This window comes from Muntiacus reevesi, chromosome 1 (genome assembly GCF_963930625.1).
Source record: "Muntiacus reevesi chromosome 1, mMunRee1.1, whole genome shotgun sequence".
Taxonomy (NCBI): Eukaryota; Metazoa; Chordata; class Mammalia; order Artiodactyla; family Cervidae; genus Muntiacus; species Muntiacus reevesi.
The window spans coordinates 104,716,688-104,729,038 of NC_089249.1; the positions used below are offsets into that span (position 1 = coordinate 104,716,688).

Below are 12,351 nucleotides of genomic sequence, written 5' to 3' on the forward strand. Positions count from 1 at the left end.
CCAAATCATTTGTCTTTGTTTGGGTCACTCTTACTGCTGATAAAATTATCTTTATTGAGCACTTGAAAGGAGGTTAGACTGAATTGAGAGGTGCTAGAAGTATAAAATATATACTGTATTTCTAAGACACAGTACCCCTCAAAAGAATGTAAAACAGTCGTGAATAATTTCATAGTGATTACATGTTGAAATAATCTTTCATATATACTGAGTTAATGAAAATATACTCATTAATTAATTTCACCTGTTTAACTTTTTAAAATGTAGGTACTAGAAAATTATATTTCTATTGGACAGCTCTGTTCCAGAAAAAAAGAGATGTAAAGACTTCATAATTGTTCACCAAAACTTGGCCTGATCATAGTCATATCATACCAAGGAAAAAAATAAGTATGATGCTATTCATATGTCAGTTCAAAGTTGCTATAAAAATATAGTTAGTAATCAGGTTTGTTACAATTTTCATACTAGTAAATTAATGGAACTCCAGTACTTTGGCCACCTCATGCGAAGAGTTGACTCACTGGAAAAGACCCTGATGCTGGGAGGAATTGGAAGCAGGAGAAGAAGGGGACGACAGAGGATGCGATGGCTGGATGGCATCACCGACTCGATGGGCATGAGTTTGAGTAAACTCCGGGAGTTGGTGATGGACAGGGAGGCCTGGTGTGCTGTGATTCACGGGGTCGTAAAGACTCGGACACGACTGAACGACTGAACTGAACTGAACTGAACTGTCTTTCCTTTTAATCTTAAGGGTTTTCTAATACTAGTTCATTGAGTCACATGATGATTATGTAGATGAAGCATACAGACAGTCATCGGACTTTCTTTGCAAACAAAAGAAATAGCTTACCATGTCTTTTCACTGTAACATAATGATAAGGAAAAATATTTTTTTGGGATAATTCCAGCAACCAACGAACAGCAGATTTACTCAGGCCCACAATTTCCACAGCAGATCCATCTCTAAAATTAAAAATAAATTTTATTCTGTGACAATAAGTAACTTAAGCACTATTTAAATGGCATTCAAAAAATAATTTTGAAGAATTATATAACTAATGTATTATAAAAATGACTATAAAAATCCTTACTTTATAGGAGGTGTGTGGCATATATAAGAAATTTCTCCTTTTATTACTTTTGGATTGCTTAGCATCTTAAGGCAGAAGTAGGAATCAAAGAATATTGTGACAGGATTCCAGAGAAAAGAAAATATAGGATATAGGACTAAACAAAGCCAGGGAAGGTGAGCATCATAATTTGAAAGCTCATTTTTAAGGAAAATGAAACAGAAGTTCAAGATTTAATAATTCATCAAAATAAGTGTTTTTAAAAAGAACATGCTTCTATTTAACAATTTTTTGACATTTCTGATTGAAGATAAAATTTGGATAAGAACATAGTTTCTTAGACTTGATACTGTAGTAAACTTAAAATAATAAAAAGAAATGATGAGATAAAAGATTAAAACATTAAGGGGAAAATATTTAGAAAGTGAAAGGATTTCATAAAAGACAGGACAACTGGTTGTTTTCTGTATTTACAAGAGATAATAATAATGAATTATTTATAACAGTGAAAATACTTCAGGTTATAAAGAAATGTCTTAACCATGGGGATAATGAATCATAAAACTTTCCTTTGAGGTGCTTGTAGGGAATCAATCCATGAGAACATCCAGAAGAGAACAGATAATTTTACTTGATGACATATCAAGAGGATTGTACATGTGTATATTGGGGGAGAGAAAGGAGTACATGGAAGGAGAAGTGGGAGGAAGGAAGCAAAATTTTGACTGATTTACCAAGAACACTTTGTGGTTAATAGAATAAAAGATTCCACAAGTATATCACTTTACAAATGATATAATTATAAAAACATTATAAATAAACACTACCTTGGAGTGGCTGGGATTCCTTTGTTTCTAGCTCTGTCACTTTCTCCCATTTTATCCATCCATGTACCACAATTGAAGCGATTTCCTCCATAAACAAATCCTGTTTCTTCATCAACCCCTGCAGTAATATTAAAACCTGAAAATAAAAGTAAACCATTTATAAAATTTAAAAGGAATATAATAAATTAGGAAAACTACTCTGGAGATCAATTTGGTAATACCTTAAAAGTTGAAGATGTGCAAATCAAAACTACAATGAAGTACTATGTCATACCCGCCAGAATGGCTAGCATCAAAAAGTCTACAAATAACAAATGTTGGAGAGGATGTGGATAAAAGGGTACCCATGTACCATATTGGTGGGAAAGTAAATTGGTGCAGCCACTACATTTTTAATACACAAGATAGGTCATGTTATTCATGTTCAAAACTGTTCACTGGCTCATTTCAGTATGAAAATTCCTTAAAAAATTAAAAACAGAACTACTATATGATCCAGTAATTCCATTCCTGGACATATGTCCAGAAAAGATGAAAACTGTAATTCAAGAAGATACCCTAGTATTCATAGCAGCACTATTTACAATAGCCAAGACATGAAAACAACCTAAATGTCCACCAGCAGATGAATGAATAAAGACGACATGGTGTATATATATACACACAGTGATCTACTTTAATATAAATCTGTTTGAGTACTGGTGAGATTGAATGCTTCCCTTATGTTTATTAATGGATGGCTGATGCACCTCCTTGGGCAAGCTACCTTTATCTCCTTTCCTATTTCCTCTATTATGAGCTAGGAATAGAGGTACTAGTTTTTGGAAAAGGTTTGTCAAGTGATACACAAAGGCAAAGAGCTTTTTAATTTACTTGATACTAAATAACTGGACAGTCAATGTTTAGTGACTAAATCTCAGGGATTTGGCCACGAAGTCAAAAGAATGCACACAAAAAGGTACATAGGTCAAAATGACTATGAACGAACAGGTTGTTTCAGATGCATAAAGTGAGTAGAAAATCTATCTTTGCACTTCCTGATGAGCTGCCAAAGTACTCCAGGCTATTGGTGCCCTTTCCATAATCAACCCTTGAGAAACTACAGAGAAGTATGTGTGAGGTACTGATGTGAACTCACATAATGTTTGGGACAAACTAATGAAAACAGGTGAGACGTGACCAGCCTCTTCGGACTTTTATTTTACCTTGGCTCTTAAAGCTATTGTTTTACAACTTAAGAAGACTGCTACAGAGAACTAATAATCAAGGGAATATGAGCTTATTGGGAAAAGACAAACCTTAGATAGCAGAGGAGTCTAATGACTAGATGAGAGAGAGGAGTTGAGTAACATATTTCACATGAAGCACAATTACTGTATCAATAGCACACAATAAGCAAAACAAATATCCTCAAACATAAGCAAGATATTATTAACATGAAGTAGGAACAAAAGACATTAAAAATGACTAAGTGGAAATGTTAGGCCTGGAATTTTTAATAGTTTAAATAAGGAAAACAATAAAGTGATAATAAAGGGACTAAACAGTAGATGGATATAGCTAAGAGTGAAATTAGTGAGATGGAACACAAGATGGAAAAATTCTCCAGAGGCAGCAGGAGTGGTTAAAGGCAGACAACAGAAGAAAAGCTATGGGGATAGAAATAAACAAGAAGATATCCAGACAAAAGTAACCCCAGAAAGTGAAAAGAAATAGTAAATCTCAGATTAAAAGGGCTCATAGAGGACCACATGAAACAGATAAGAAAAGTTGGCGTAAAATCCCAAATTAAAACAAACAGATGGTTTTAAAACTTCAAAAAAGAAAGAGTAATCACTTCTAATAGAAGGAGGTATAGGTCCATAAGACTTTCAATAGCTATACTAGAAGTAAGACATCAACAGAATGATATTTTCTAAAGCACTGAAGGAAACAAGCATTTATGTCTAATCTGTCATTTAAATATGAGGGCATAATAAAAATACTGCCCGTCATTCAAGGCCTTGGTGGGTTTGACATGTAAACTGTTGTTATTCGGTTGGTAAGTTGTGTCTGACATATAAATTACAACTAAAAAATACTCATATAGCAACAATAAAAATAACTACAGCAAGACATTGTAGCAGTAGGAATTGTTCTGAGAGGTTTTCATATATTAACATAAATAAATAAGCTCATTTGATTAAATCTAATAAGGAAAGAAAGAAATCTTGGAGGATATAGTAACAGGGGATGAAAAGATGATCAAATTATACATCAAAGTTTATTGCTGCCTAAAAGTAGAAACAACCAAGGAAAAGAAAAAGAATAGTCACAACAATTCAAACTGAAATTTCATCTAGATAATATCAAACATGGATTGGGGGAGAGGTACATACACTAAATTACTTAATCTGTTAGGGGTCATTATGGATTTTAACAAGGAAATGAGTACAGACATGAAAAATTAATACAGATATAGGTCATAAAAACAAGAGTCACAGGAACAAAAACAGAATGGATTAAAGTGGAATAAATTGTTTCTTTAAAAAATATTTGGAAAAAGGCAAAACCATACACAGTTAATAAAAGCCAATATGATAGATTATCTTTGTGATATGAAGGTAGGGTAGGATTTCTGAAATAAAGTATATTGAATGATACGATACATAAATTGGGAAAAGGTCTGTATAATTCTAACATTCATGATGGACAAGTACCTAGAGTAAACCAAAAACTCCTGGTAAACAACATGAAAAATATCAGAATGCCAAAAGAAAGATGAATAAAGGTATAGAACAGGAACAAACAGTTTATAGAAAAGGAAACTTTCCAAAGACGCAATAAACATATGAGAAAATATTCAAATTCAATAACAGGAGAATTACAAGTAAAAACAACTACATATGGTTTTATAACCATATTCAGCATTAGAGGATAATGCCAAATGACGTTGGTAGGCATGGGGGGACATAAGAAGCCACTTTGGTTGGTAATGGGAATAGATACCGGTGCAGTAATTCTGGAAAAGAATGTGGTAGCGTTGAAACAAAGGGCATAAAAGTATAGTATATATAGCTCTGATATACCGATGTTAACTGAAGTAAGTGAGACATAAAAGGACAAAAATGATGTAATTCCATTTATTTGAGGTACCAAGAATAATCAAATTCACACAGACAGAAAACAGACTAGTAATGACCAGGAACTGAGGGAAGGAGAGAATGAGAAATTACTGTTAGCTGGGTAAGAGTTTCAGTTTGGGATGATGAAAAAGTTCTGGAGATGGATAGCAGTAATGGTTGAAAAACAGTGTGAATGTACTTAAAGTCACTGCACCGTATACTTAAAGGAGGCTAAAATGATGTATTTATGATAAAACGGTAAACATGTATTTTACCACATACACTCAGTAGTAAAAAACCAAGCAATCCAATTAGAAAAGGGATAAAACACAGTTTTATCATCAAAGAAGGGGTAGGGATGGTAAATAAGCACATGAACAGATGTTTAATACTGTTAATAGGAAAATGCAAATCAAAAACACAATATGTAGTGGTTTACATGACTATCAGAATAGCTAAAAAACAAAACAAACAAACAAACAAAAAAACACCAAATTCTGGCAAGGATGTGGAGAAATGATCTGTTCAGTTTGCTGGTGAGAGTGCAAAATGTTACAACCACTTTAGAAAACAGTCTCAGTTCAGTTCAGTTCAATCACTCAGTCATGTCTGACTGTTTGTGAACCCATGGACTGCAGCACACCAGGACTCCCTTTCCATCACCAAGTCCCGGAGTTTACTCAAGCTCATGTGCATTGAGCGATGATGCCATCCAACCATCTCATTCTCTGTCATCCCCTTCTCCTCCCGCCTTCAATCTTTCCCAGCATCAGGGTCTTTTCCAATGAGTCAGTTCTTCCCATCAGGTGGGCAAAGTATTGGAGTTTCAGCTTCAGCATCAGTCCTTCCAATGAATATTCAGGACTGATTTACTTTAGGATAGACTGGTTGGATCTCCTTGCTGTCCGAGGGACTTCTCCAACTGTATTTAAACTCCAATACAGTTTAAAAGCATCAATTCTTCAGTGCTCAGCTTTCTTTAGTCCAAACTCTCACATCCATACATGACTCCTGGAAAAACCATAGCTTTGACTAGACAGATCTTTGTTGGCAAAGTAATGTGTCTGCTTCTTAATATGCGGTCTAGGTTGGTCATAACTTTTCTTCCAAGGAGCAAGCATCTTTTAATTTCATGGTTGCAATAACCATTTGCAGTGATTTTGGAGCCCTCAAAAATAAAAAGTCTGTCACTGTTTACTTGCCATGAAGTGATGGGACCAGATGCCATGATCTTACTTTTCTGAATGTTGAGCTTCAAGCCAACTTTTTCACTCTCCTCTTTCACTTTCATCAAGAGGCTCTTTAGGTCTTCTTCGTTTCTGCCATAAGGGTGGTGTCATCTGCATATCTGAGGTTACTGATATTTCTCCCAGGAATCGTGATTCCAGCTTGTGCTTCATCCAGTCCAGTGTTTCTCATGATGTACTCTGCATAATTTAAATAAACAGGGTGACAATATACAGCCTTGACGGACTCCTTTCCCTGTTTGGAACCACTCTGTTGTTCCATGTCCAGTTCTAATTGTTGCTTCTTGACCCGCATACAGATTTCTCAAGAGGCAGGTCAGGTGGTCTGGTATGCCCAACTCTTTCAGAATTTTCCACAGTTTGTTGTGATCCACACAGTCAAAGGCTTTGGTATGGTCAATAAAGCAGAAATAGATGTTTTTCTGGAACTCTCTTGCTTCTTGATGATCCAATGGATGTTGGCAATTTGATCTCTGGTTGATTTCATCTGACAATTTGATCTAAATCCAGCTTGAACATCTGGAAGTTCACGGTTCATGTACTGTTGAAGCCTGGCTTGGAGAATTTTGTTTTTTGTTTTTTTTTTTGATTTATTTATTTGGCTTGGAGAATTTTGAGTATTACTTTACTAGCATGTAAGATGAGTGCAACTGTGTGGTAGTTTGAGCATTCTTTGGCATTGCCTTTCTTTGGGATTGGAATGAAAACTGACATTTTCCAGTCCTGTGGCCACTGCTGAGTTTCCCAAAGTTGCTGGCATATTGAGTGCAGCACTTTCACAGCATCATCTTTTAGGATTTGAAATAGCTCAAGTGGAATTCCATCTCTTCCACTAGCTTTGTTCATAGTGATGCTTCCTAAAGCCCACTTGACTTCATATTCCAGGATGTCTGGCTCTAGGTGAGTAATCACACCATTGGGATTATCTGGGTCATGAAGATCTTTTTTGTACAGTTCTTCTGTGTGTTCTTGCCACCTCTTCTTAATATCTTCTGTTTCTGTTAGGTCCATACCAGTTCTGTCCTTTATTGAACCCATCTTTGCAGGAAATGTTCCTTTGGTATCTCTAATTTTCTTGAAGAGATCTCTAGTCTTTCCCAGTCTATTGTTTTCCTCTATTTCTTTGCAGTGATCACTGAGGAAGGCTTTCTTATCTCTCCTTGCTATTCTTTGGAACTCTGCATTCAAATGAGTATATCTTTCCTTTTCTCCTTTGCCTTTTACTTCTCTTCTTTTCATAGTTATTTGTAAGGCCTCCTCAGACAATCATTTTGCCTTTTTGCATTTCTTTTTTTGGGGGATGGTCTCGATCTCTGCCTCCTGTACAATGATACAAATCTCTGTCCATAGTTCTTCAGGCACTCTGTCTATCAGATCTAATCCCTTGAATCTATTTGTCACTTCCAAGTATAATCATTAAGGGATTTGATTTAAGGTCTAATGGTTTTCCCTACTTTCTTCAATTCAGAAAACAGTCTGGCAATTTCTTATAAAACAAAACATGTATATACCATACGACCCACATTATTGGGAACAGTATGTGAATTGTGAACTTCCAGATGTTCAAGCTGGATTTAGAAAAGGCAGAGGAACCAGAGATCAAGTTGACAACATCTGCTGGATCATCAAAAAAGCAAGAGAGTTCCAGAAAAACATCTACTTCTACTTTATTGAGTATGCCAAAGCCTTTAACTGTGTGGATCACAACAGACTGTGGAAAATTCTGAAAGAGATGGGAATACCAGACCACCTGACCTGCCTCTTGAGAAATCTGTATGCAGGCCAGGAAGCAACTTTAAAACTGGGCATGGAACAACAGAGTGGTTCCAAACAGGGAAAGGAGTCCGTCAAGGCTGTATACTGTCACTCTGCTTATTTAACTTATATGCAGAGTACATCATGAGAAATACTGGACTGGATGAAGCACAAGTTGGAATCTAGATAGATGGGAGAAATATCAATAACCTCAGATATGCAGATGACACCAACTTCATGGCAGAAAGCGAAGAAGACATAAAGAGTCTCTTAATGAAAGTGAAAGAGGAGAGTGAAAAAGTTGGCTTGAAACTCAACATTCAGGAAGCTAAGATCATGGCATCTGGTCACATCACTTCATGGCAAATAGATGGGGAAACAGTGGAAACAGTGATAGACTCTTCTTTTGGGCTCCAAAATCACTGCAAATGGTGATTGCAGCCATATAAAAGACTCTTGCTCCTTGGAAGAAAAGTTATGACCAATCTAGACAGCATATTAAAAAGCAGAGACATTACATAAAAACAAAGATCCATCTAGTCAAGGCTATGGTTTTTCCAGTAGTCACGTATAGATGTGAGAGTGGGACTATAAAGAAAGCTGAGCACCAAAAAATTAATGCCTTTGAACTGTGGTGTTGGAGAAGACTCTTGAGAGTCCTTCAGACTGCAAGGAGATTCAACCAGTCCATCCTAAAGTAAATCAGTCCTGAATATTCATTGGAAGGACTGATGCTAAAGGTGAAACTCCAATACTTTGGCCACCTGATGGGAAGAACTGACTCAGTGGAAAAACCCTGATGCTGGGAAAGATTGAAGGTGGGAGGAGAAGTGAATGACAGAGGGTGAGGTTGTTGGACGGCATCACTGACTCAATGGACATGAGCTTGAATAAACTCCAGGAGTTGGTGATGGACAGGGAGGCCTGGCGTGCTGCAGTCCATGGGGTCACAAAGAGTCGGACACGACTGAGTGACTGAACTGAACTGAACTGATTGGGAATTTCTCCCAGAGAATTGAAAACTTAAGTTTACACAAAAACCTGTATATGTTCACAGCAACTCTATTTGTATTAGTCAAAAGAATGAAAACAATCCAAATGTCCTTCAAAAGATGAATGATATATCCATAAAAGGGAATACTACTTAGCAGTAAAAAGTAATACAATATTGATATATGCAGCAACTTGGATGGTTTTCAAGGGGAATTATATGTAGCTATATATATATATTTATACAGTACAGGTTATATACTACATATAACTTATGTTCATATATATATTATAGGTTACATACTATACGATTGCATTTACCTACATTCTCAAAATGCCAAAACTATAGAGATGTAGAACAGACTGGCAATTGCCAGAGACCAAGGATAGTTGATGTGACTATAACAGATAGCACAAGAAAAACCTTTGTGTGATGGAATAGCCCTGTATCTTGACTGTGGCAGTGGTTACATGAAGTTATACATGGGATAAAATTGCACAGAAGTACAAACACACACACAAATGAGTTAATGTAAAACTTGTAAACATGGAATATGTTCTATAGGTTAATTAACAGTATTATACTGATATCTATCTCCTGATCATGATATTGCACTACAGTTACATAAGATGTCCTCATTGGGGGAAGATGGATGAAGGGTTCAGGATACTCATGTATCATTATTGTAATTTTATATCAGTCCCCAATTCTTTCAAAATTGAAAAGCTAAAAAAAGACTATATGTGCTTAAAGAAATGTGTATTTCATAAGAGTACATTAGTATACAACAAACCCCATTGGAATATCTCTAAGGGGAATGGGCAATAAAATGAAATAAATTGTTAGCCTTGCATTGGCTAATGATGATGAGTATGTGCCATAAAAATTGGAATATGATGAACTTCAAAGATGTTAAAATGTATATTGATTTTAACTCTGAATACAAATAAACCTCTTTATAAGAGCCCAAATTACAAGGGCAGACAAACTATGGATGAAATCCCAGCTCTGCCACTTAGCAGTTCTGTAGACTCTGGGCAAGCTATTCTGCTTCAGCCGTCTTATCAATTAAAACGGGAACAATGAAACTCATCCCCAGTGTTCTTAGAAGTGTTAAATGGGAATAGCATAGGTAAAGTAGTTAGCACAATCCCTAGCACATAGTAAGCACTCAATCATTAGTAATTATTATTATGATTATAAGTGTAAGCACCAAATTAGTTTTTGGTGTTTTCAAAGTTGGCTGACAAAGGATATAAAATTTTATCTTTCCTCCAGAAACTAAAACTAAGCTGGCAAGATCAGAAACTCTTAACCTTTTTCATTATTATATTCTGAAGTTTTATATACAAATAGAATACTTCTTGAATAAATGAACAATTACAAGGTTTAATTTCATCTCATCAGTAAATCTTTATTATGTACCTAAAGTTATATACCTTCATGGGACTTCCCTGATGGTCCAGCGTTAAGACTCTGCACTCTCACTGCAGGGGGTGAGGGTTCAATCCCTGGTCAAGGAACTAGGATCCCATATGCCATACAGCGCGGACCAAAAAAAAAAAAAGTTATGTACCTTCATCCTTCATGTTCCGGTCTATCTGTGGACCAGCATTCCTTTCTCGGAACTGTATGCCCTGCATGTGTCTTTGCATAGCTTCCTGTATTACTTCAAACAATGGTTGATCCTGTTTGAGACATGGATGTTACCTCTATTAGAAATTACATTTTTCTTATCTTCTTCCAAATTCTACCACTGAAGTTTTGTGAAAACATGTATTTTCCCTTAAAAGAAGAAATAGGGATCAGGGGTGGGACTGGGGAAAGAAGCGGCCTTCACACATCATATAACACAGCAGACCTTTCGCATGTGAACATTTAACGTATTGCAGTTTTAACTATAAATTTCTGTGACATGCAATAACCTGTAATCCTGCTGATACATGAAAAAGAATCTTGTGAGTTGTGTGATCTGTTAAACAGTTCAGCTAATAAACAAATCCAGCTTATTATACAGAAATCTGAGTTTTAAACTGGCATTGTTCCAATTCATCCACATACATAGCAATGGAGACAAATTATATACTAAAATGGTAATATGTGTACAGCAAAAAATTTTGGGGCAAATATTCTTCAAACACTTCATGATATAAACATCATAGGGTTAGCCCTGAGGTAGCCCAGAAGCCCTCCACACCAAGTAAACTGTAACATAAATGCAGATCAGATGTGGCGAAAGTACAATATCCTGTACATTCTTGACTGGGGGTAAAACATACACAAACGTTTATTCATTCTGCGCTGCACATAAGATAAACTCTGAACTCCCTGGATTGGTAGCCAAGGCTCTCCCCAATCTGGCCCCCACTCTCCACAACCCCTTGCCACTTGGCAGGTGCCCTACACAAAAAGCCAAACACTAGATGGAGCAGTATGTTCTAAGCTGTGCTTCAATCCACCCTGTGCTTTTGTTATTCTTTTAATCTGTAATGTCTTCTCGTGATTTCCCTCATCTCGGACAAATCCTACTCACCTTTCAAGGTTAGTTTAGGTGAAATTTTAATTATTTTCTGTAGTCCTCCCTGAGACCCACTACGAGATCATCTCTCTTTTATGAGACTACAAGAGGCACTTCTCATATATTTCTTTTTGCAATGATCGTATTAGTAATATACACATATCACCTCTCCTACCGTGTTGCAAGCTCATTAGGTAAAGAATAAGTCATCTCTGCAGTCTCTCACAGCAGCAGCAGGGCTAAATAAATACCAATATTTGAAGAATTTGTAAGACTCAGATTCTTAGTTGCATGTATTTTTATATTAGAAAGTAACATTATTCAGGAAAAAATTATTTTAAGAAATGATCTTTACCACTGTGCCGGCAGACAAAGGAACAGAGTCATCTGTAGGATACATTCTGGAAACTGGGCAGTTGAGAATGTCCAGACCATTTGGAACCATTTTACAATAATCCTGAACACACTGCAGCCACCACCACACAGCATCCCGGCAGTTGTATCTGGCGTGAGTTCCTTCACCCAGGAGATTAGGAATGAGGCCGTGTCTCAGGGTACTAGCAAATGCTAAAATGATATTCCTAAAACAACAGAATAAGGTGAATTGTTTGACATGAAAATCATTTTAAAAACTAAAGGCAAAAAAGTCACTTTGGGTGATTATTATTTTTTATTATTTTCTCTTATTTCTTTGTATTTTCATGCAGAAAGTGGTCATAATATAGGATAAGCACTGAATTAAAAGTCAGGAACCTTGATCCTCGCCTTGCCTTTTTCTCTAACAATCTCTATGACTTATCCTCTGGGAGAGTTTTTTTCATCTGTGGAGTTTG

At 36.1% G+C, this 12,351-nt stretch overlaps 1 protein-coding gene across 3 annotated transcripts in view; it reads right to left on the reverse strand.

Moving 5' to 3' along the window:
- Nucleotides 1-12,351, reverse strand: part of AGL (amylo-alpha-1, 6-glucosidase, 4-alpha-glucanotransferase) — a 97,038-nt gene that overhangs the window by 13,376 nt on the left and 71,311 nt on the right. For all 3 annotated transcript variants that reach the window (XM_065908166.1, XM_065908149.1, XM_065908158.1), the window contains exons 26-29: nt 11,874-12,099; nt 10,577-10,688; nt 1,904-2,039; nt 857-969 (exon numbers count right to left, since the gene is read on the reverse strand). In XM_065908166.1, coding sequence (XP_065764238.1) covers nt 857-969; nt 1,904-2,039; nt 10,577-10,688; nt 11,874-12,099 — 587 coding nt within the window. The remainder of the gene's footprint in view (nt 1-856; nt 970-1,903; nt 2,040-10,576; nt 10,689-11,873; nt 12,100-12,351) is intronic.